Below are 26,649 nucleotides of genomic sequence, written 5' to 3'. Positions count from 1 at the left end.
GAATCTGTGATTTATGTGCAGGGCTATAAAAACAGACTGGGCAAGTAGATAATGATCTCCCATACGGAACAGGGATCAGTATCATTATGTACCACAACACAGAATTCAGTGTGTGTGTGTGTGTGTGTGTGCGCACGCTTCCAAGGAGTGAGCTGTCATTGTGAAGGTTATCTCTCTTAGTGTTGTCACTTCTTTAAATGGTAAATGTCAGCAGCTACACAGCTACAGTACACACACACACACACACACACACACACACACACACACACACACACACACAGAGAGAGAGAGAATGATTCAGTTTCCTGCCTGACAAAAACCAACCAGCGTCACTTCAGATGAGAACGATCTACATTAGTCGTAATCTACAGACACGACAGACTTGATGGACAGATGTCGAAAGCAAAAGAGGGGAGGACAAGAAAAGGGGGACAAGAAGAAGAAACAGGATGGAATGTAAAGTGTTACTAAGAGCAGATGACAAAGAGATGGATCACGGAGGAACTGACGCAGGCGCATACTCCAATATGGAGAGCTGTATTCCCCCGCTCCTCGACCCAATCACTCCACGTCTGCATCTCTGTCCATCTCTCCTTTTAAGGCCACAAACTCCAGAGAGGGTTTAAGAAAAGGGACATGACTTCTTAGTCTCCCCCTTGTAGCTCTACTTCTCAGCACTCCTTTTTTACAATCTCTCCCTCTCTCTCTCTCTCTCTCCATCTCAGTCTCTACTTTATTCTTCACTGGCATGACAAATAGGGAGCTGCCATTACAAACAAGACAAGAAATCAGTATTATAGTACAGGACAGGACATACACATTTTCTCTCTCTATCTCGGTCTCTCTCTGTTGGTCTCTCTCTCTCGGTCTCTCTCTCTCTCTGCTGTGAAAAAGCGCTCTCTCTCTTTCTTTCTGAAGGCTGTCCTCCCCCTCTGCTGCCATAAATAAATAAATCTCTGCCGAGAGGTGATGACCACTATATGGATTTAAGGCTCAGACATGAACAATCAATCCCCGCAGCAACCCATCAAGAATCCTCAATCCTCACGTGAAGAGCATGACCCACAGTTTCCTCCTTATCTTAAACATAAACAACTAGTCACCTTCTGACTACATAAACATCCGGTCTGATTACCAGAAAAGCCTGTTACTTAGTAGCCTACTGAAATATCCAGTTACCTTTTGCAAACATGAAACATAAACATGAATTACCAATGGCGACTTACTACTTAGAGCTGAATAACCAGTTAGTACTGAATCCAATAAACACCTGAAATGCCAGTTAGGTACTGTAGTATCAAATCATCCAGTTACTATAAGTATAAGTATAAGTATATATACTCTTTTGATCCCATGAGGGAAATTTGGTCTCTGCATTTATCCCAATCCGTGAATTAGTGAAACACACACAGCACACATTGAACACACAGTGTGGTGAAGCACACACTAATCCCGGTGCAGTGAGCTGCCTGCATCAACAGCGGCGCTCGGGGAGCAGTGAGGGGTTAGGTGCCTTGCTCAAGGGCACTTCAGCCGTGCCTACTGGTCGGGGTTCGAACCGGCAACCCTCCGGTTACAGGTCCGAAGTGCTAACCAGTAGGCCACGGCTGCCCCAGTTTCAGACATGAACAGTCAAATACACCCTCCGATATTAATGCAAATGCTTTCTTCTGAAATACCAACTTGACATAACACAAACATGCAAATGCAAAGTTACAAACTTATACCGACTTTTAAAAATGGCAAGTCACTTCCAACAGTTATAAAGATGAATAGCAAGTTAACTGTGATTGGCAAACATAAAACCTTATTAGCTTCTAATGACAAAGCTAAACGCAGTTAGCTCAACCCTGTAACATAATAAAAAATATCTGGTTAGCTTTTGTAAACGCACAAACACAAATACGCAGTGGTCATCTGACGACATAAAGGTTAGTTAGGTCCTGGTCACATCCGCCGAAGGCCACATGGACAGAGTGCTAATGAGCCCAAATTTAATAATCACAATCAGGGCAGCAAGCAGGAGATCGACAGACCATACCCACATAGGCCTGTCTGCCAGGGCCCCAAACACAGGCCTATCTGCCTGGGCCTGTGTTCTCTGTCTAATGAATAGGTCACTGACATTAGCTCTGTTTGCAAAGAGTCACGTCCGCAAATGAAGGACACACAAACACACACCCACACACATACACACATACACACACACACACACACACACACAAATGGGGACTGGGTATACACACACAGGTACAGTTTGTGTTTACCCATCTATACATATATGGGTAAACACAAACACACCACAAAACACAGAAGGCCTACAAACACACAAAAGGGTAAGCACACACACCACAACACTAAAATGACTGGGGATAACCTAATACCTGCCTAATCTAATAAATGCTGCGGCCAACAGAAAGGTCCAGGGGGACAGTCAGTCTTTGTAAACAACACAATTACTGTAGCTACAGGGCAATGAGTCCAGCACCGGAGGGGTGTGTGTCTGTGTGTGTGTGTGTGTGTTGTTTGCAATGTGTTTGCGTATGTAAATGAACACACACAGAGCAATGGAGAATTACTGTACATGCCATTGCCCAAAGTGCCTTACAGTACAAATACACATTTCCTAATCAGTAAGTATGGTTAGCACCACCTTCACAAGGCCTGCCTTAGTGTTGTTGGCTTAGCGGAGACTCAAACTTAAAAAAAAAAAGCTAAAACTTCACAGCTCACTGTCTGAATCACAGCAGCATAGAACATCTCTCTCTACCTCTCTCTCTCTCTCTCTCCAAATTATCTTACGACTACCTTATTCTGTAATATAATATTTATGATAGTTGTATAACATAATTGTAATATTATACTATAATAATAGGACATAAACTAGTTATCAGACGAGTCCAACTGCTTGCTGGGATTACCTAAAAGCAGAGCTAATGAACTGGCAAGGCACTGCTTGATGTCAGCTATTATTGGCAGCCGTCATATTTGGCATAAGACGCTGCTATTTCTATCCATTATCTGGGTGTGCCTTGCTTCTTGCTCACTCTGTGTGTGTGTGTGTGTGAGTGAGTGAGTGAGTGAGTGAGTGAGTGAGTGAGTGAGAGAGTGTATGAGCGTGTGAGTGTGTGTGAGTGTGTGTACGTGTATATTGTGTGTATTGTGTACTGTTGGACGTCTCCAACTCCACTTTAGTATTTAAGTGCTGTATTTCTGTTGGGTTGTTTTTGTTCAGTGTGGACATGAATACATTATCCAAGTGTGTGTGTGTGTGTGTGTGTGTGTGTAGGTAAGCTAAATTAAAAACACAGGAGATGGTGAAAGACTGGTCAAGAGACAGTCAGAACTGACCTTCAGCATGTCCTTGGGAAAGTCTTGTCCTTCGTTGAGTCCCTCCAGGTTCCCAATGAACTGTGTGCAGGACATCCTCTTCCCCACGTTCTGCGGGAGAACCGACAGGCATGCTCAGAACCCATGTGTTTGCACTGACCTCTCCTCTCCTAGATTGTCTGTAGTTCAGCAGCTATTTATAATGGGTATCAATCAATCAATCAATATCATTGATTGTTTTAAGCATGATATTATTGGTCCGTTATTAATTGATTTTTCTCATGTATGATATTTTTTATATGTGATTTCATGGTCCTTCTGTGAGTGGTGTGTATGTGTCTGTGAACTTACATTGCCATGCAGGTCTGTGTTCAGAAGCATCAACGCACAGGTCAGAGTGTGGACACTGTCTAAAGAAGATGTCAGAAAAGAGGAGGAGAGAGAAAGAGAGAGAAAAAGAGAGAGAAATAAAGAGATATATGAATTGTGCAAGAACATGTACAGCCCACTCACACACAAGAGACTAACATCTAGGCAGTATAGAAATACATAGGGTTGAAACGTTTCTCAACAGTGACAAACACACACACACAGCAGTGTTACCTTCTGAGTGGCTGACTTTAGGGTTGCAGTGCAGGTATCTGCGGGAGAAGTGGGCCAACACACGTTCCCTCTCCTGAGTCTCCCCCATCAGAGCAAACTCCTTCAGGAACACCCTGAACACAGGTGCGCGCGCACACACACACACACACACACACACACACACACACACACTACTATTGCTCTGAAGGAAGAATTCCATCAAACAGACTACACATACAAAAAAGATTGGGATCTGCTCTGAGTTATAAGGTAAGGTAAGGTATATACTTTATTGTCCCCAAAGGCAAATTTGTCTTGGGCTCTTGCCACTGCATCACATAACCTACAGTATTACTCAGCATAGATGACGCACAACATCAATTATACATGTATTATAAGACCCTGCATCACACATTTCCCGACAACACAGACATCTACCTGACAGAGGTTGCAGCTCATATAGAAATGTGCTCAGACCTCACATGGGTACATTAACAAAGATGGAGAATGGGAATAAAACGAAAGTGGGCAGGAGCAGCAGGTGAGGCCAAATGAAATAAAGTTATGAGATATGGGATACAGCTTGACAGACTGGTCTCTTAACCCTTAAAGGAGTACCGTCACACTGGTGTGACGGGAATGTTGGGAAATGAACGTTCTAAAGAATATCTGGGTTCATTGAATTCAACATAGAATTTTAGAACCTTCAATTGTTGCGGAACTTAGAACGTTCAAAAACCTACACCTTTAAGGGTTAACTAGAGCACCGGACACATTAAAAGGTAGAAAGAGTCATTAAGGGTTCAATAGTGTGAACAGCCTGAGATGTTTTCACACACTGTGCTTAGTCTGACAGAGGGTGTCTGTGTTTTTTTGATCTTTATCACCCCTGGTGGTCATTTCGAGAAGCCTCTGGCAATGACCTGTAGGAAGTACAGTTGGACATTCACATCCGTAAAAATGAGATAAGAATTCTTACAGAGTTGTGGTTTGTATATGCTTATTGTTGTTATTGTTCTGTTCAATTTGATTAAGTCTATTACTAATAGTTGTATTTTTTATATGACTACATTAAACTATTCATTTTAATGTTATTGTAATATTTATTAATGTCACTTTAAGTCGCTTTGGACAAAAGTGTAACATAAACATGCTACTTGAGATACATGCAGGTTTATCTTGCGTGAGTGTGGCACACATATACATGTAGCCGTAGTGTGTTTCTTTCACGTATTGGACTGATGAGTGTCGCAATTTTATGGATGTCCAACTGCATTGTTCTACTAAGTGAGTCCTACTTAGTGATTTCGAGACACTACATAAGCGAGTTGTGTTCACTTCAGTGCACTACAAAATAGACACGCTCAGTGACTATCGTTCTTACCCAGAGAAAGATGAATCAGGAGCAGATCATGTCTTTGGCCCTTTTCATTTTTCAGGTTGGGCACAAAAACAGGAGCAGCAACACACACTTACCGAAGAGCTTGGTCCAAAGTCAGGCCTGTAAAATTGAAGTGGCGAAGATATTCTTCTGCGACCAGCCTGCTGAAGTCATTGCTAGTAAACAGGAAGATACACAAAGAGAGAGAGAGAGAGAGAGAGAGAGAGAGAGAGAGAGAGAGAGAGAGAGAGAGTGAGAGACCGAGACAGAGAGAGAGAGAGAACAAATTCTCCAATGTTATTTCTGCAGCTCAAAGATGGGTGGCCATTGCAGCAGTCTTCCCCTCTCTGGTCCAGTCTCTAAACATTTGGGCTGTGGTGAACATCAGTGCCAAGATGCCAAAAAATGCAATTCCCAAGCTGCATCTGTCACACCAGGAAAAGAGCTTTAATCCGGCATTCTGTTTCATGAAAGCAAAGCGACAACCGTCTGTCTGGAAGCCTGGAGTGGAAGGGAGGTGGAGGGGGGGAGGGGGGGGGGCAGAGAAGTGGGCTAAAACTAAAACTACTAAACTGGGCCACTCAACTCCACCTGCAGTCTGCCACACACACACACACACACACACACACACACACACACACACACACACACACACACACACACACACACACACACACACACACACACACACACACACACACACACACACACACACACACACAGCTGTAAACATGGCAATCTGCTCACAGCACCATTCTGCTCACACACAAACACTACAGACCATTATAATAGATAGATAGATAGATAGATAGATAGATAGATAATTTATTGATCCCCAGTGGAAATTCAAGGTCTCAGCAGCATACATACAACACAAACACATTCTTTAACAGCAGAAAGAGTAATTAAAGTATATAATATAAAAACACAACTAAGCAGTAAGGACAGTAGAAGATAAAGAATATGCTAAATATACTAAAATACAAATTATACGAACACTTAATACAATACATAAAAATATACTAAAATACAAATTACAAAAATACAAATTATACTAACTAACACTTAATCTAAATCAATTCTAAAAACAGTATCCACATAGTGGTGATTAATAAATCAGAGGTGCTTGCAATGACTGAGGCAGGGACTGAGCCTGTGATTCTCTGTGCATAGTAAGGTATGGTAAGGTGCTCTAAGGTGCTCTGTGTGAATGAGTGTCATGGTGGTAGTGCAATGGTGATAGTGGTCATGGTGATAGTGCAAATGAGTAAGTCAACAGTGCAACAATGCAGAAATAAAGTAAAGTAAAGTCTATATATCTATATATTTAACTATTTAAGAAAATGTATAAGTGTGGCCACAGTTCGGCTGTGGCATGGAAGGGGGGGGGGGGGGGGGGTTATGCATATGTGCTAATATAGCACGCAAACAGTGAGGCATAAAGACAGTGGTACAAGTGGCTAGTGGACAGACAGTACCAAACATGGAGGGGGTGAAGAGGCAGACAGACTATGCAGAGAAGTCTATCTCTCCTCTTCCCTTAAGTGAGGCATTGAACAGTTCAATGGCCCTGGGGACAAATGACTTTCTCAGTCTGTCAGTTGTGCAAGGCAGTGAGCGAAGTCTCCAGCTGATCAGGCTCTTCTGCTTAACAATAGTGCTGTGGAGTGGGTGACACTCATTGTCCAAGATGTTGATCAGTTTGTTCAGGGTCCTTTTGTCAGATAGTGAAGTGATGCACTCCAGTTCAGCTCCCACTACAGAGCCAGCTTTCCTTACAAGCCTGTCAATTCGCCCCACATCCTTCTTCCTTGTGCTTCCTCCCCAGCATACTACTGCATAGAAGAGGACGCTGGCAACAACAGACTGGTAGAACATCCTGAGGAGCTTACTGCACACATTGAAGGACCGCAGCCTCCTCAGGAAGTACAGCCTGCTCTGCCCTTTCTTGTAGAGTGCATCAGTGTTGGCTGACCAGTCCAGTTTATTGTCCAGGTGGAGACCCAGATACTTGTAGGTGCTAACCACCTCCTCATTGACCCCATCAATGTGGACTGGTAGCAGAGTGGGCTTAGACCTGCGGAAATCCACCACCATCTCCTTGGTCTTTGAAGTGTTAAGTTGAAGATGATTGAGTTTGCACCATTGCACAAAGACAGCAAGAACACAGGCAAACACACACAAACACACACACTCTCTCTCTCTCTCTCTCTCTCTCTCTCTCTCTCCCCCCCTCACAAACATGTTCCACAACTAGAGAACCGACTGACAGAAGAATATGAAGCCGTCGCCAGATGGCTAGATTATAAAAATCAATAAACACTGGCACGTGTCTAACAGAGTTCTCACACATTAAAGCTGGTGTTCCAGGACCAGTTGGTAAGCTCCATCCCCTTTAAATATAACATGTACTAAGTTAAGGAGCATGGACACTGGCTGACAAACAGCAGCATGCAAAACGCAATTTTTCCAGAAGTATTATGTGTGTGTGTGTGTGTGTGTGTGTGTATGTTTGTGGGTTTGAGTGTGTGTGTGTGTTTGAGTGTGTGGGACTACAGCACTTGTTTGTGTGTGTGTACATATCTGCCTGACAGCCAAAATTCTTCTTAAATACTTAATACTTCTTAATAAGTCGGTGTGTGTGTGTGTGTGTGTGTGTATGTGTGTGTGTGTGTGTGTGTCCTTACTTCTTGCTCAGGTGGCGGGCTACATCAGACTTCCTGAATCCGTCTAGCTTGAAGAGTCGCTTAGCCAATCGCTTGGCGGCCTCTAGGTCTGCTCGATTCCCATTGGTCAGTGTGTCGCTGCTGCCCAATCCAAGGCGCTCTCCTGTGGTCTGATCCTGATCCCCATTGGCTTTCTGGTGGAGGGGCTTGTCCCTAAGGGTGGGGTGGGGATGTGGGTGTGGAGTAAAGGAGAGAAGGAAAATGGTGATTTAAGAGAATATCCTTTCATGGTTCTTTAACTTGACCTCATTGAAAACTTCAAACATTCGGCAAAGAATACTCCCAGCACTCCCTTTGTGACAATTTTACTGCAGAACCCTTCTGGAAAGGAAGTATTCTGGCTCTCAGTTTTACTAGGATAATTTCATTTCACTGAAAGCAATTTCAGAGCAGAATGTTCTGGATGACTCTAGAATCTTCTTCTGGATTGATGTTTGAGCTGTGTGAAGTGTCATAGTAGCACATGGCATCATCTTGCCCGTTGTAATGCATCTGTCACAAATGGCCCCAAGGCTAGAGCATTTCACCGCATGACAGAGAACTCTGAAAATGATCCAATTTTCCCATGAAAGTGTCATCTGTCAAAGCTCAGTCACTGGCACCTCTCTCTCGTTCACACATACACACACACAAAAGGCTTATCTGTCAAAACTTTGCCACTGGCGCATCTCTCTCTCTCTCTCTCTCTCTCTCTCTCTCTCTCTTCCCTCCCTCCCAATCTCAAATACTGTATAATTGTAAAAGGACTTCTCAAAGAACAGAATTGTTGCAAACCTGTCAGGTTACACACAGGTCAGGCAGGAGAAGACCAAAGATCGATGATCACTGGGCTGAGAAACTTGTTAAATTATTACTAAACTTATACTTATTACGGTATATAATATTATTTTTAGATATATATTACTTTATTATAAACACAATATTTCGGTCTGCAGACTTTCACCAGGTTATTAGGGGTCCGAGCAGCGTAGCTGCAGGACCCCTATTGTTTCTGTACCGTTCATTTTTGGCCAAAATTCTGTAAAAGTCATACTGCTGCCTAAACCGTAACTCCAAAACTCTTCAAATTTTCAGGTATGGTTACCAGTACCCCCCTCTGCCCATAACCCAAAATTTGGGGGTACTGCACCCAAAGGTGGCGCTGTTGGAAAAAAAAGTTAATTATGCTAATTTCTCCTTACCAGATTGACCTAGACTCAAAATTCTTTCATAATATTAATCTCTAAACTCAGATGCATCTTTTTGGCCCTGGTCTTATGGTCTAAAAATGTTTATTTTTGACACAATTTCATGGAAAAGCCAAACATTATAAAAAGTTTCACACTCTTCAAAAATAATCAAATCTTCACCAAAATTCTCACAGACAATGTTTAGACCAAGCCTCACAAAAGTTATGGATCAGAATTTTGATATTTTGTTCCATTTCAGAGATATAGGCTAATAAAGTTAGACCACTTAGGCCATTTTTCCTAGATCACCTATATTCCTATAAACCGTAAGTCCTAGAAACTAAACATTTTCAAGTATTGTTACCAGTACCCCCCACTACCCATAACCCAAAATTTGGGGTACTGCACCCAAAGGTGGCGCTCTTGTCAAAAATGCTTATTTCTCCTTACCAGATTGACCTAGACTCAAAATTCTTTCATGATATTAATCTCTACATTCAGATGCATCTTTTTCACCCTGGTCTTAAGCTCTAAAAATGTTTACTTTTGCCACAATTTCAGAGAAAAGCCAAACATCATAAAAAGTTTCACATACTTCAAAAATTATCAAATCTTCACCAAAATTCTCACAGACAATGTTTAGACAAAGTCTCACAAAAGTTATCAAAATAATTTGGATATGTTTTTCCATTTCAGAGATATAGACCAATAAAGTTCGACCACTCAGCCCATTTCTCCTATATCACCTATATTCCTATATGAGTATTTTTTTTTCCTTGGTGAACAACCATACAACCATCATTATGTGGATACCATTAACAGTGCACATTTTCAGATCTGTACTCTTTTTTATAAAGCCCTTAATTCTATTGTCAAATGTATGCTAGGAATTTTCTTGATGTTGTGTGTTTGCCAACACACCTTTTCACCATGTGAATGTGACTGCCAAATATGTAGGATTGTCAGTGGCTCAGTGGGATAATGCCTAGTGCTGATGTTTGTTAGGTTGAGAGTTCGAATCCCTGGTAGTGCTTTAGGCTCTAGCTCGAATACTATTGGTTATTGAAGATTCACACCATTGAACAGCACCTGAATGAAATCAGGCAATCAACATACACAGTCATTAGTTGCCAAGAATCAGAATGCCGAGACACTCTGACATTTAGGGGAACTTCTTTGTTCACTATTTTTCCTTCATCATTAAGTCTATCATATTTATATTTCATCCATTAGTGTTCTTCTCTACAAATGTCTAATTGCCCCAGAATTTCAAAAAGATTTCAGGTGTACTCTTTTAGGAAAGCCCTTCATTTTATTGTCAAATGTATGCTTGGAGTTTTTCTTGTGTGTTTACCAACACACATTTTCACATGTGAATGTGACTGCCCAATGTGTATGATTGTTAGTGGCTCAGTGGGATAATGCCTTGTACTGGTGTTTCTTAGGTTGAGTGTTCGAATCCCCATTAGAACTTCAGGATCAAGCTGCACATGCTATTGGTTATTGAAGATTCACACCATTGAACAGCACCTGAATGACATCAGCCAATCAACATTCACACTCATCAGTTGTCAAGAATCACAATGCCGAGACACTCTATGACATTCAGGGGAACTTCTTTGTTTACTATTTTTCCTTCATCATAAAGTCTATCATATTTATATTTCATCCATTAGTATTCTTCTCTACAAATGTCTTATTGCCCCAGAATTTCAAAAAGTTTTCAGGTGTACTCTTTTAGGAAAGCCCTTCATTTTATTGTCAAATGTATGCTTGGAGTTTTTCTTGTTGTGTGTTTACCAATACACATTTTCACCATGTGAATGTGACTGGCCAACATGTAGGATTGACAGTGGCTCAGTGAGATAATGCCTTGTACTGGTGATCCTTAGGTTGAGAGTTCAAATCCCACTTGAAGCATTAGTGTTAGAATACTGTTGGGTTGTGGATGTTAGCATACTACAATAGAATGCTGTTGGGTTGTGGAGGTTAACACACTATTACATTACAGCTACTTGTCAATATGGACTTGTAGTGTAACTGTATAATTATAGGCTGTTTTTCTTATTGACTCCGACACAGCTGTAGCCTATAATTATTTGTTATTCTTATAATATTTGTCATTTCTTATACATATTTAGTCGGCTCTTCCACTTGACAGAACAACTCTATATCGGTTAAGGATGTCACGCATGAAACAATGCTGCAGAAACACGAAAATACGACTTTGAGTTTAGTAGGCTATCATTTTCAGTTCCTGTTTATCTATTGCACGATGGGTAATGATTTAAAGGAATCGTGTTGCAGTCTTGTAAATAGTGACCCTGCAAGATCCCTAGTCATTGCAAAATCATAGTCTGTGACTTAAAACTCTACTACTTGTCTTTAGATGTGAGAGGGTCTGAGACTGTAGTCTTTCAAAAATCTTTTCCAAATCTTTGCAAATCTTTCCAAAGTCTGTCAGTGTAAGGAGGTGCTGTGGAGAAATTGCTGGATTGTTTGGCTCTGTCACCAAACCACACCCAGTTTACCTGCTGGGAAACCCTGTAGCTCCGGAGCAGGGGCTCAGACCAGGATAAATTGTTTGCTCGCCCTCAGTTCACTCTTTTGTTCATCTCAACTCAGCACTCCAGTGTGTCCTGCTTTGTGTACGTCTTTGAGTTAACGTAAGTCATCACTTTAATGACCCTCACTATGACTTTTGTGATGTTTATCAGTTTGTAGAGTAGCTCTGCCATCATGTGTATAGTTAAGGTCTTTGTTTGTTGGTTTGGTGTGTTGGAGTCCCATGTGAGAGATGATTAGGTGATGTTGGTTGACTTGGGATGTCAAGTATTGTTTAGTTGTACCTTATATAGCCATATGATTTCAGTTTATTGTTCAAATGTCAATTGGTTTGTTTGAGTTGGGATCTGTACTGATTTACCCCATTTCACTGATTACTCCATTTTCTGTTTGTTTCCTCTTTGATGCAGCACACATACAAGTAAAGAACAAAAGAACAGATGAATTGAAACTCAAATAAAGTTCACTTGTGTTGCACCGAAACCTGCCATCTCCGTGTCATCACTTCATACCATTGAGCCTTCTGGCCGAGGCTCTGCCTGCTCGCCACACACTCACTCTACCTCGACCCACATCGCCCCCTACAGTTCTTTCAGCTGGGTTGTGGAGGTTAGCATACTAGAATAGAATACTGTTAAGAATACTGTTGGGTTGTGGAGGTTAGCACACTATAACGTTACAGCTACTTGACAGGACTTGTCGTGCAAGGCAAGTATAACTGCATAATTATAGGTTGTTCATCTTATTGACTCCAACACAGAACCCACCCCCACCCCCCTTCACCTACCACCACAAATACAATTCCATTCTGTGGGAAACACTGCCTTCCATTAACAGACGCTTCATCTTATCCATGACAAATGCATAGTCCTGTAGAATAGAGTATTGTTAGAATACTATTGAGTTGTGGAGATTAGCGCACTAGAATACTACTGTTAGAATACTGTTGGGTTGTGGAGGTTAGCACACTAGAATAGGGTATTGTTAGAATACTATTAGGTTGTGGAGGTTAGCACACTATAACGTTACAGCACAGGGTAATCCTAATTTTATGCATCAAATTTATTCCAATCCAACTCAAAAGTTTTGAACAACACAAAGTTAAGGTTTTATCCAGATCAAAACCAAGAATAGATTATGTGATCTAATCCAATTTCAGGATCCTTGTTTCCCTTTGAACAAGCCATTTTCAAGATTTGATCCAATCCGATAGCCGAAATCCGGTAACTGAAATCCGATAACCGAAATCCAATCACGTTTCTTTTGAACAATTGGGCCCAAACAATCAAAGCATATGTAAAACTAAAAAGCTATGCTACCTCATGTTCGTGTTGCTCGGACCCCGTAAATCACCGCTTGCGGTTATATTTTAGATTATTTCAGGTTATCTATGAAAATAACCTGAAAAAGGTCTGTGGACAAAATTTCTAATTCTCTCCTTCTCTCATAAAGTCTCTCTCACTTTCAAAATGTCTCCCGTTCCCCCCTTTCCGAATGCCTCCCTTCCCGCTGGCTATTAAGCCGTCATTCTGTGATGAGTTCATAAGTGCAGGTTGTGTTATCGCTTAGGATGGCACCAGGTAGGACGGCACTAATCACTGAAGTGTCTTTGACTGTAACCCACATCAGCCGTGAACCAATCACAGCTATGCTGCTGCATAACCACACAGCTTTCGTTGCACAACACTGAATTCACTGGTTTCGCCCATCGGAATACTCGTGACGGAGTTCTGAGAATAAGCATGTTTGGCTTGGTAGCTGTCCGTGGTCCTGGGATGCCTATAGTGGAAATTGTGTGTGAGTAATATCCACTGACACCCCCTCTTGTATAAGGGGTACTGCAAGCTTGGGGAGAGACATGAGAGAGAAATAAAGAGAGGCAGAGAAAGAAAGAGAGAAAGACAGAATGTTAAAGAGGGAGACAGAGAAAGAGGAAGGGAGATTGAGAGAGAGCAAGAGAGAGAGAGAGCAAGAGAGAGAGAAACAGAAAAATAAGAGAGCGGTGGAAAAGAGGAGAGCAGCTCCAGATTTATCCATAAGGTCTTGTGAGAACAAACATGGGACACTTGGGACACATGCACATCCTTCATCTGTTGTCTTGGCGAAAGGCTCCAGACAAAGGCTCTCTCTCTCTCTCTGTCACACACACACACACACACAGTGATTGTTTTCATCACAGTGTGTGTGTGTGTGCAAAGACACACACACACACACAGTGTCAGACAAGCTGGCACTGCTGCTTATTGGCCATATCAGCAGCTCTGAGCCAAAGTAGCACAACACTGATAACTCAAGACACACACACACACACACACCAAACTCTCCAGGCACTCCTCTGTCTCACACACACCGAAATCACCAAACTCGTACTAATTGTTGAACACAATACATTTAAAACTCTGATAAGACAAACCAAACTCACCACACACACACACTCTGTTTACAATGCTGATAACTGGATTTGCTGTGCGAACATGGACAAAACTCCCCCTCATGCTGTTCTTTTACAATAAACTAAAGACTTCAAAGACATTCTGATGCTACTCTGACTTATTATATGGAGAATGACGTATTTGATAAGAGTGCCGATGTGCGCACGGAAAGCTTGATATTTTGCACTGTAACATTGTTGATCGGGTAGGATCCAGACTATTTTAGTCGGTTTTTGACTAACTGGGTACTTTCCTAGCGCTACTTGGCCTTGAATACTGATGCCAGGGGGCATATATCAATTCTTCCATTGTCTTGCTTTAAAGGCAACTTAACATTTCATATTGACAAGCCAAAAGTGTCATAAGACAGTTATCTCTGTCCCTGCCCTGTTTGTCCATCTCTGTCCTGTCTGCCTGTAGTTAGTCTGCATCTGCTTAAGGTTGCTGTAGTTCTCAAGAACAAGACAAGCCACTATAGTTATAATTATAGTGTGTCAGAGTGTGTCTTTGAACAGTGTCAGAGAGTCTGAATGGATGGGTTAGAGTGTTTAGATGGATTAGCACAGAGGCTTCTAAACTTTTTGGTTCCAAGGACCTCTTGTGGGGGAGAACATTTTCTAGGACCCCCCTCATAATCATAACAATTAGACATATGCCATTTGTATTCTCTGAAGTTGTGGCCAGGTTTACCATCCCGTGTTTTCTGGTGTGTCTTTTGTCAACTTTGGATTTTGCATCACTTGACGACATGGACTGCCTCTTGTGGACTGTCGTGGACTGTCGTTTTTCTCCATGCTCATCAGCTAGCTAGCTAGCTAGCTGGCTGGTCTGAATGAAGTGATTCAAGGAAATATACACAATTTGTTGGTATTTTTGATGAAAAGGGTTGTCATCTGTAGATATGGATTTTTAAAATGATAAACAGCATCTTTATCATTTAAAGCAACACCAAAAGAACTTTCCCTCTGTCACACGCACGCTATTTGTTTATCCAGCAACGGCTTTGCAAATAACAATGTCCACAGACAAGGTAGAATATGTTGCATGATTTATGAAAGTACGATGTATTGCGACATCAAACGCAAGTCAAATTTGTAGTTTCTTATGTCTCATTCCATCGAACTACAGATCCGCTACCCGATCCGGCAAACTTACATAGTGCGGTAATAGCCGATAGAGGGCCGCGAAGCGAATGCAGAAGTGTCGTTCACCCTGTTACAAGTTGATGAACCACTGAAACGATTTTGGAAACATTATTTTAAGGTACAAAAAACTCTTTGGTGTTGCTTTAAAGCTAATTCATTTGGTGACCCTTGGCTATGGGTTACGGACCCCTGTTAGGATAGGTTAGGCACACGCTAAGGAAAGCACTGACTTACAGGCGGAGCTTCAGTGATAACAGATTATCCACAGGTAGTGACAAGTGCACACCTGTCCTGCAATTATGGCTCACAATTAGTTCAGGCCTTTGAGAAAGACTGGAGGTCGTTGTGCGTCCGGCAAACGTTCATTTGGATTTTTACACCACCATCATACAACTGAACTTGACCATAAACCAACGCTTGGGCTATTCAGGAGACGTCGAGAGAGAGATAGACTGGGACCGTGAGAGCCACAGGTAAGTGACCTCTCACTGGAGCTCTACCAAGCTGACACACACACACACACACACACACACACACACACACACATTACACTCACACACAGTAGGTGTTACTTCCACAACTTTACATCACATAGGGCCAGTGTGTACAGTAGGTTATCTTTGTATCTCTGCTTTCAGGCTATGCTGCTGACCGAGGGCAGCTAAACATCATACCCTAGACAACGTTAGCTTAGTTTGGATGCTGCGACGTCGGTCACTTCGTAACACCACACTGTGAGAACCACTGGGTTAGAGTGTTCAGAAGGGTTAGAGTGTTAAAAAGGGTTAGAGTGTTCAGATGTGGCCTGCTGAATCAACTGAGGGGAGAGAAAGAAAGAGGGAATGTGCTGAGGTGTGTCCAGGTGTGCTCTCCTTACCTGTGGTGTGAGTGACGAGTGGGGGCGTAGCCGTACCTGTCCTCAGTCCTATTGCCATGCCAACAGAGCACCGAGTGTGCCCTGGCAATAGGTGCCGGCCCCTCATGCCCAGCCCTCCTCAGAGATGCCACCCTATCAGTGGGGCGCCCACCCCTCTGGGGCACCCGGGCACTGCGCACGGCGGGCATCGCACGCCTCTCTGCCCGCTCTCTCACCCGCTCCCTCTCTCTCGCCATCGCCACCCGCTCTCTCGCCCTGTCCTTCTCTCTCTCCAGTTCTGCCCGCTCGCTCACCCTCTCCTTCTCTCTCTCCACCGCTGCCATCTCTCTCTCCCTCGCCCTCTCTCTCTCCCTCTCTCTTTCCACCCGTCTCATGGCCCCTCTCTCCTGACCCACCGATCACCACCTGGACAGCGTCCACCTGTAGACGGATCCACTCCACAAACACGAGCACCGCTGCTTAAGGTCACTCTTTCACACACAGCAAAAAAAGGGGAAAAAACCCAAATAAAAGACGATATTCTCTCCTTCTTCTCCTCTCTATCTACCACTTTACTTTGAAGAAACCAACATCTTCGTGGCACATTTGGATAAAAACGTCCACTAACTCTATGCACATGTAAACACAAAAGCACTGCTGAAGCCAACAAAGATCATTCCACTGGTGTAAATAAGGAGTCAGATCCCTTTGAATGCTGTTGAGATGTTAGTTGCCTTGTTCTTTTCGCTGTTCCCTGATGTGCTGGTTTAGTCCAGTGAAGGTGTGTATGTTCCTCCTCCACTTCTTTCAAAATTGTGTTTCTCTCCAAACTGGTTTCTCCTCCTCCCCCTCCCTCCCTCCCTTTCTCTTTTCGTCCCTCCTAGTTCACTTTTCTGTCCAGTTTCCCCTCGCTGTCTCTCTCTCTCTCTCTCGCGCTCTTTCTCTCACACCCACACACACACACCCACACACACACAAACACATATATATTCACGCTCTCTTACACACACTTTCACACTCACAATCCCCTTCTCTCTCTCTCTCTCTCTCTCTCTCTCTCCACCTCCCTCTCCCCTCCCCTCTCCCTTTATGCCCCTCTATCTAAACTTGCACAGCGTTCCAGAACTTCCACACTGACCTTGACCACAACACAAGATAAGTGGTCGGCTATGTTAAACCTAAAGCCCAAAGTGCGTTCAAATTTGAGAAAAGGTCAAAGTTTACGGCTATTGCCTCGTTGCTTGCCATTTTGTTTATATTCAAAAGCAAACAACCGATCATTTTCACACAACAACATTCAGATTTAAAAGTTTCAATGAAAAAAAAAGTCTGTCAGGAACTTTTGCCTCTGTCAAATCTGAATAGACGTCAGGCTTTACGCTTAACATACCAGTGATTGCGCTTCATAGCCAACCCCTCCTGCAACTTAAGTCCCTCTTTCACTAAAAAACAAAAACAACTTTTCTTTTCCAAATCTACTTTCCTCTGCTGAATCCTGTTTGTTCTTCTGAGTCATTCCGTCAATCTTTTCTCCATTCTCCTGACGGATCAGATATCACCTGCTCTTGGTTCTTTTGGGCTGTGTGTGTGACCGGTCACATGACCAGGGCAAGTGAGGTGTACTTGTGCAAACAGAGGCTGTATTTACCATCTGGGTGAGCTAACACACTTTTTACTTTTCCCACCTCCGGGAATACTTCCTGCACACACACAGAGAGAGAGAGAGAGAGAGAGAGAGAGGAGAGAGAGAGAGAGAGAGAGAGAGAGAGAGAGAGAGAGAGAGAGAGAGAGACCTGCACCAAAACATTCTCCATTATTTATTATTTCACCAAAATACCAACACTTTCATTAAATGCCATAATGTGACATTTTACATTCTTAAAGATATGAACAGTACGAAAAGTAAGAGGTTATACATTTGTTAAATCACAACAGCTCGCTCTCTCTCCCTCTCTCTCTGCCCTGCTTGTCAGCCTCTGAACTGCATTTCCTTCAAGCAACCACTGTGTTACCTAAGATAAGAGAGTGCTCAAAATGAGCATTTAGCAGTGACTGCTAGCATCTTTCCGGTCCGTCTGCCAGTTGCCTGTTGCTCTCTTTTCATTTCCCAGCCTCTGTTCTCCACCACGCTGTGGTACAGTAGCTGAACCCCCATTGGCGTTCAGGACACGTTGCGTTAGCCTCATTATCGAGCGGGCAGCTGAGCGCTGGTCCCAGCCCAGGCCTCACTCATGTCCAGTGCTGAGTACTTTGCTAGCGGAGCGGAGCACCCCACTGTAGGGACTCCTCTGTTCCTCTCCCCAGACCCCAAAGCTCTTTCACGGGCCACTAACAGAGTAGGAACAAAAGAGCCCTCTGTTTAGATGCATAAACCCATCCCGAAGGGGGGGTAGAGGGGGGGGGGGGGAGAGAGAGAGAGAGAGAGGGAGAGAGAGGGATAGAAAAGAAAAGAAGAGAAAGAGGGAAGGAAAGAGAGAGGGAGAGAGGAATTTCATGCTTAATTAGGGGAGTGAGGAGTGGCAGGCATCTCATCTCTCAGTATGTGTGTGTGTGTGTGTGTGTCCCTAGGCATTTCATCTCTCAGTATGTGTGTGTTTGTGTATGTGTGTGTGTGTGTGTCCCTAGGCATTTCATCTCTCAGTGCAGGGGGAGGAATGCCCTGACTGCACTTGGACAGTACAGAGGACGGACCAGAGAATGCTTACAAGCACTAATCAACACTGTGGTGTGTGTGTGTATATGTGTGTGTTTGTGTTTGTTTGTGTGTGTGTGTGTGTATCAGGGTTTCCAACACCTCCTGTGGCCTATGTGCTCAAGTTGAACACAAATCAATTTGTCGGACAAGATTAGAATAATACATGGTGATTTATTCAATAAATGTAGTCTTTCTCGTTAGTGTGAAATTATTATTCACATTAGTGTTTTGCAAAAAGAAAAAGAAAGTTTTCTGCCTGTTTTGTTCATTTTGGCAGCTGTCGGCTTCTAATGACAGAAAATAGATCCTCCCATACCTTCTATATAGTGTTATACAACACGGATTCTGAAAAAGTTGGGACGCTTCATAAAATGCGAATAAAAAAGAATTTTAGGATTTACAATTTATTTTACAATTTAGTCTCATTCATCCCCTATATACAGTAGGATTTCAGCTGCTCAACAGTCTGGGGTTTTCTTAATCATGTTTTTCATTCCATGATGCACCCAATTAGACAGGTATGGACTGCAGACAGGTCATTTTAGCACTTGGACTCTTCCTCTTTGAAGAAATATTGTTTGAATATGTGCAGGATTCATTTTGCCATTGTTTTCCAAAAAGTCAGAAAGGGCCTGCACACCTTGGTAGAGTTTAAACTTTGAATACATATAGACTAGGGCTGTCACTTTACGTTCGAAAATCGATTGCACAATCGATTGGACCAAACAACACAAGTTTCGAAAACTAAAATAGGGAATCGATTTTAACCAAATATGTACACTATTCATTTTAAACGAAATAAACAAATAAAAAAGATAGATGTAACAAAATTCACAAACAAGAATATAAGAATATAAAAGAATTCTGAAGTGCAGTAAGTATTGCGAAAGCTAAAAAGAAAATTCCCACCAATTTTACGCACCGGGAACAGCTGTTTCAATCAGCTGCTGTGCTGCTCGTGTTTTTCCAAAAAATGGAGGACAACGAGATCAACCTGTGCGACATGTAGAGAGACGAGTGATAGGCCCTAATAACTTGAGGAGATGTGGAAGTACTTTGGATTTTTGGTATATCAAACTATGGAGAAGAACAAAGCGGTAGGCTACGCAAACTGCGCAATCGAGTTCTACGTAGGCAGTCCACTCGGCTTACTGGTTTTCGAGAATGTTGTACTTCTGTTTGTCATTGTGCACGAAACTTCACGCCAATAAATCAGAAATATTGCTGGCTTGCGTCTACAAGCGCCCTCTTTACGTTCGTCCTAATGCCTGTTAGTTGTTTGTGGATTGGCCTATATTTGCCGTTGAAAATGGAAACGTCTTTAGACATAAAAAAATCGATTTTACAATCGATTCAATGAATCGAACAGGAATCGAACAGGATTTTTTCACAAAAGTGACAGCCCTAATATAGACAAAAGGGTTCTCATGACTGGCTGATCTTTAATGCAATATCTACATTGCCCATTATCAGCAACCATTCATCCAATGTTCCAAAGGCACATTCTGTTTACTAATCTGATATCATTTTAAAAGGCTAACTGAAAAAACATTGGAGAACCCTTTTGCAATTATGTAAGCACATAATGAAATCTGAAAACTGCTGCCCTGAATAAAAAAGCAATGCAACTGATCTCAACTGGTATTCTGTCTATAATGGAGTAAAATGGAAATGTCTAAGTGACCCCAAACTTTTGACCGGTAGTGTAGGTCAGGAGTACATTTCGTGTATTAGCATTATTAGCATTTAGAACATACATTGTTATTAACATACTTCTATGAAACCCTGATGTGTGTGTGTGTGTGTGTGTGTTAAGTGTTTTCACACTCATGCCAGTAGGACAGCATCCTCTGCCTGGCTGGACTGAAAATCCAGTAAGTGTTCATCTGACTGCAGCTGAACAGCCTGGAGGAAGAAGCTCTGTAGGCCATTAAAATACATGCCAATCTCTCACTCACTGACACACACAAACACACGCACACACACACACGACAAAGTGCACAAAATGCACAAATGTATAGACAAGGTACCAACAATACCAACAGATGGGCATCCTGAGTAAACAATAAACAATTGAACACACACACACACACACACACACACACACACACACAGTGTGTTTTTCGAAGGAACTGACAATGCAAAATTACACAAAAACTGGGAATACATCCCAGTAATCATATTTAAATCAATTGAGACATTTCTTCAATATAATACACATGCACTCTAAACAAATCACCGTGAACTGTGTAAAATTCACAGTACAGTGACCAGCATCTGGAGGACACAGCAAGATTTGGGGAGCTGAAGGTTACACAAATGTCATTGTCTGCCCAGCCGTCCCAAACAGTCTGGTGCTGACAGAGAGCAACATCTGCAACAGGATGGCTCTCTATCGCCATCTAGTGAATCTACGTCGACACACTGCATGCAGGACGGAATACAGACAGGTACTGGCTGCATAAGATGGCATCCAGACAAGACGTACAGGAAAGGAAAGGCAGAAAGACATTCAAATAGCCATGTATTATTAAATGCAAAATGTGAACAAACACACTCACACACTCAGACACAAGGGAGACCGATACAGAGTTTAGTGCAGGCATTTTCTAAACGTGGTTTAATAACGTAAGACTAATGTTGAGTGTTGGCTAATATGGCTGTTGCATATCGTCCTTCCCATTTGAATGGGTTATCCATCTGATGTTGCAAATGTCAGCATTATTTTAAGGTCTTTCCTCTGGACAATAGACAGAACTGTCATGGCACAGTAAAAGCTCAATCTATCACCTACAGTAGCGCCAGACACAGACACACACGCACACACATACAGAAAGACAGTGACACATACTTGCATGCACACATAAACTGCCGGTCACACACACACACACACACACACACACACACACACACACACACACACACAGTCTCAGAGTGTAATGCGTCCTCTCTTTAGGGAAATGTATTCCGGCTCCTCTGCTGTGTGGTTGTCAGGTAGAGGTGACTTATTCAGCAGCCACCTGCTCTCCCCTCATCCAGCAGCCATTACAGTGTGTGTGTGTGTGTGTGTGTGTGTGTAAGAGAGAGAAAGAAAGAAAGACTGTGAGTGTGTGTGTGAGAGAGAGAGAGAAAGAGAGAGAGAGTGCAAGTGGTCGTGTCTGTGTGTGAGTCATGCGACAAGTAACCTTGCCAAGGTCGACTTCAGGTGCCAGTCTCCAGAACTATGCTATAGAGCTGCAGTAATCATCAGTACAGCACAACAGAACACACATGAAGAATATATAGTCATAACAAACACACCCACATACACACAGACACACACACAGACAGACACACACACACACCACAAGAGCACTAAAGTACACAAATGAAGAATAGACAGTAATAACACTCACTAACACACACACACACACACTTTTAAAAAAAAGAGTGAGGAAGGACTCTGCATTGTGTGCACTCATACTCACACACCAAAATGAGAGGGAGAGAAAAACAGAGACTGTGAATAACCTATCCCACATGAGCGTGCGCGCGCACACACACACACACACACACACACACACACACACACACACACACAGTGGAGCTAGCCAAAAGAAGGGTCATTATTCATCTTCATGTCCTCATTTATAGACGGTCTGTGGATCTGGGAATTCTCTACAGCGCTACAGTAGCCTAGCAGTCAACAGTATCAGACAGTCAAATAACACACAGCCAACAGCATCAGATAATACAATAGCACACAGCCAGCAGTATCAGGCAGTACAATATCACTCAACACAGAGCATCAGACAGTAACCTACAATAACAACAGCACCAGAGGGGTTATAACACACAAACAAAACTATCAGAGAGTACAATAACACACCACCCACACCAACACTATCAGAGAGTACAACAGCAAGTATGACACGTTACAGCTGGGCGATATGACCTTAAATCAATACTACAATGTCCTCATCATTCTTTTTTCGCACTGTTTTTACACTGCCTTCAAAGTTCTCTGATCAGGTGAAACTAAAAAAATTGACAGACTCTGCAAGAAGCTGCTCAGGTTGAGGCTTGCCATCAGCTTCACTTTTGTTGTTGTTTTTTCTGCTGACAGTACTCGAGGAGCTGAAATAGCAGGTCCCTATGCTGAAAACAGCCGGAGTTGACCTTAAATGCTCAAATCTGATTTATTATCCCTCAAATGTGATTTATTATCATTCAAAGGTGATTTTTTTATCCCTCAAATCTGATTTATTTCCCCTCAAATGTGATTGTTTGAAATGTTTTTCAGTGGCTGCTCATATTCTTTTTTTAAAATGTTGTCAATATCAGACTCCTATTCTAGTGCGGACTGGGGACAGTCCTGAACTGACCCAGATGCGTAAATGACCAATATCAACAACACAGCAGCCCACCTTACAGAAGTAAGCTCATAGACTAAACAGGGATATGCAGTAAGCTGGCGATTTTGTGAGCAAATGAGTCTCTATCAGCAGGTTCATTTCTGTGCTTATTTTGTTGGCTGCTTCTTTAGTTTGAGTCTTAAGCTCATTCAAACTTGGTTTTTATGGCTTTCACTTTCAAACAGATTAGTGATGAAACATCAAATTTTGCTTGAAAGTCACATGAATTCTAAAATGACTACTCAGACTGAGGTCACATTGCACAAAAAAAAATAAATAATAATTTTTAAGACCATTTAAGACCACATATGGAAGCGGCCCAAATCAAAATGGAAAAAGACAAATTCCATGATGTGACTTGTGCTGTTCTCACTGTTATGAAAACAGATGTACATCATATTAGCTGGAGAAAATGGATTTGGCCTGGTATTATGAACGCAGTCAGAGTAGAGTAAGACATCTAAACACCAAACACTGAGACCAGTGAAAGAGAAGACCAGCAGACTCAGCACCAAATGAAGCCGCTAGAGAGTAGAGTACACCAGTACACACCATAAGTAACAGAACCGTCCACTAATGATGACATCACCAATCTAGAGAATGCATGGCTGGGGGACTGTTGTCCAATAGTGATGATGTCACTCACCTGGGTAAGGAGAGGGCAGGGTTGCTGTGCCAGGTGTGTGTGCTTTTGGCTCCGCCCCTGAGTGTGTCGTCTGACCCGCTACTGAGTCTCTCGCTGGAGGGGGCACGTGTGGCATCCGAGTCGCCGCCGGTGACGGTTAGCACCGACTCGGACCGGCTGGGCAGCTCGCAGCGGGCCAGGGGGGCGAAGCTCAGCTGCACGATCTGCCGCGTGCTCTGGTACGCCTGACCCTTGATCTTGGGGGTCAAGGTCGGGAGGTCAAAGGTGAAGACCGTCTGCGTGCTGGATGTCCATAGGTCCAGGCTGTCCAGGCTGTTGTAGGATGTGCCCTTGGCGCGGTGCGACTCCATAATGGTCTCAAAATGGCGGCTGAAGGTGTCATGGCCATCACCTATAGAACCCCGAGGGGCCGTGATGAGAAGGGGGGACTTCATAGCAGGCTGGTACTCAAAGAAACTCTCCAAGGGCCTGAGGGGAGAGAGAGAGAGAGAGAGAGAGAGAGAGAAAAGGAATGAGAGTTAATTTCACAACAGCAGTGAAGGTCATAGATGGAAGTATGATTTAAATACCATTAATATTCAGATTGCAGAATGTGTGTGTGTGTGTGTGTGTGTGTGTGTGTGTGTGTGTGTGTGTGTGTGTGTGTGTGTATATATATATATATATATGTGTGAGATGCATGCATGTCTAGCCCACCTCCTCATCAGCACACTGAACACCTCCTCCTCCTGGGTAGTCCTCTGCCTCTTGGCGTCTCCCAACAGCCTCACGCTGACCCAGCTGGCCACCTCCTCATCCTCCTCATCATCATCATCATCCTCCTCATCATCATCTTCATCCTCCTCGTCCTCCTCACCTCCCTCCACCTCCTCCCCAAACAGTGTCATCCCCAGTGGGCTGCTTCCTGTGCCCGACGTTCCCAGGACGCTCCGGTTGCTCCCGAACGCCGAGTCGGCGTCATCCTGCTCGGCGCGCAGCACCTCGTCGATGTCCGTCTCCCTGTAGCAACGCAACGGCACCGCGTCCAGGTCCGTCTCCGAGTACTTGAGCATCCGCCGGATGATGCCCGTCTTGGGGGACGTGCCCGGGACAGCCGGAGGAGGGGTCACCAGCTCCACGTCCACCTGATGGACCTCGTGGTTGGCCCGCAGCTGGAGCAGCTCCAGAGGTAGGGTGGTTGGAGGGGTCGGCGTGGGGGACTCGCTGGAGGTACCACTAGGGGGCGCTGTGGACGGGTCTGAGCGGTGGTTCAGAGAGGTCGGGTGAGCAGAGGAGAGTCAGAGTCAAAGTGAACTCAGGGAGAAGATCTCTGCTCTGAAGCTACAGAGAACATGTCTGGTGTTCCCACATCTTGATAAATGTGTAACAATGTGTCACAGTGCTACTGATATTTATCGTAAATATTTATATATATTTAGTCCAATTACAAGCTTTTTCAAATGTCAAATCACTATGACACATAGTGCAACTACATAGTCCATCATGTACAACTATAGTACTGCCAAAGTGCACATATACATTCATTCATGAATACTCTCTACATGAAAAGGAAAGTATACCTCAGTTCACAAATCTCATTATGTCACATGGAATGCAACACCAAAATGTTGTGCTTATTGACTCGCATTGACAAGTCGCATCGCAGTGTCCACAGCATTATATGTCTACCGTGAGGCTGCGTTTGGATTTTCTGTCCACATTCTCTCTTGATGGACATTGTCAGGTCAAGGAAAGATAAAAAGATGAATCAACTTTCCTTTCGCGAGGGATGATTCAGTATACCCTATACTAGAGGAGATTTGAAAGGAAGCATTGAATTGAAGCCCCTTTCTTACACATGTAGCGGCTCTCATCTCTCATCATTAAATATTCCCAGGTCATTTCATTCTGATAGGAATCTTCCTAAGCAAAAAAGACTTTCCTAATGCAGCTTGAAATTGAATTTCAGGTATACTGTATTAAAGGGTACATTTCAGGTACACTGAAGGGTGATAACCTAATCAGATAACCTAAGAGTGAATCAGATAAACTAAGGAGTGAATCAGGTGTACTAAAGGGTGAATCAGGTGTACTAAAGGGTGAATTAGGTGTACTTAGGGCGACTTGACAGGCTGGTAAGGAAGGCTGGCTCTGTAGTGGGAGCTGAACTGGAGTGCATCACTTCAATATCTGACAAAAGGACCCTAAACAAACTGATCAACATCTTGGACAATGAATGTCATCCGCTCTACAGCACTATCAAAAACCAAAAGAGCTTGATCAGCTGGAGACTTCGCTCACTGCCATGCACAACTGAAAGGCTGAGGAAGTCATTTGTTCCTAGGGCCATTGAACTGTTCAATGCCTCACTAAAGGGAAGAGGAGAGATAGACTTCTCTGCTTAGTCTGTCTGCCTCTCCACCCTCTCCATGTCCATGTTTTTTGAGTACTGACTGCCCACTACTGCTTACTACTGTTTTACTATTGTACACAGCCTAATGTTTTTCACTACTGTTTTACTGCTACACTGTTTTTCATGCTATATTAGCACACATGATCAATGGCTGCGGTCAGGCTTCTTATACAATACTGAATGAATGAATGGCTATAACCCTATTACCTCAACCTGTTCTTGCACTGAATTTTTATTTTATTTTACCTTGTCTACATTACACTTTACTCTCCTATTTGTCTATATTATTTATGCTGGTCTCTAGACCTTACTCTTGCACTGTTGGACTAATGTTGG

The 26,649-nt window shown here is 43.1% G+C and overlaps 1 protein-coding gene across 4 annotated transcripts in view; it reads right to left on the bottom strand.

Annotated features, from left to right (window-relative positions):
- Positions 1-26,649, bottom strand: part of LOC121699834 (PH and SEC7 domain-containing protein 1-like) — a 95,074-nt gene that overhangs the window by 38,683 nt on the left and 29,742 nt on the right. For 2 of the 4 annotated variants that reach the window (XM_042082291.1, XM_042082292.1), the window contains exons 4-10: positions 24,618-25,158; positions 23,922-24,389; positions 7,981-8,172; positions 5,389-5,469; positions 3,934-4,046; positions 3,682-3,740; positions 3,352-3,441 (exon numbers count right to left, since the gene is read on the bottom strand). In XM_042082291.1, coding sequence (XP_041938225.1) covers positions 3,352-3,441; positions 3,682-3,740; positions 3,934-4,046; positions 5,389-5,469; positions 7,981-8,172; positions 23,922-24,389; positions 24,618-25,158 — 1,544 coding nt within the window. Of the gene's footprint in view, positions 1-3,351; positions 3,524-3,681; positions 3,741-3,933; positions 4,047-5,388; positions 5,470-7,980; positions 8,173-16,207; positions 16,459-23,921; positions 24,390-24,617; positions 25,159-26,649 lie in introns of those variants that run through there. The other 2 variants (XR_006027053.1, XM_042082293.1) reach the window with 2 other exon arrangements.

Source organism: Alosa sapidissima, chromosome 24 (genome assembly GCF_018492685.1).
Source record: "Alosa sapidissima isolate fAloSap1 chromosome 24, fAloSap1.pri, whole genome shotgun sequence".
NCBI lineage: Eukaryota > Metazoa > Chordata > Actinopteri > Clupeiformes > Clupeidae > Alosa > Alosa sapidissima.
The sequence above is the reverse complement of the archived record's forward strand: the minus strand, read 5'-3'. Positions and strand labels throughout refer to the sequence as shown.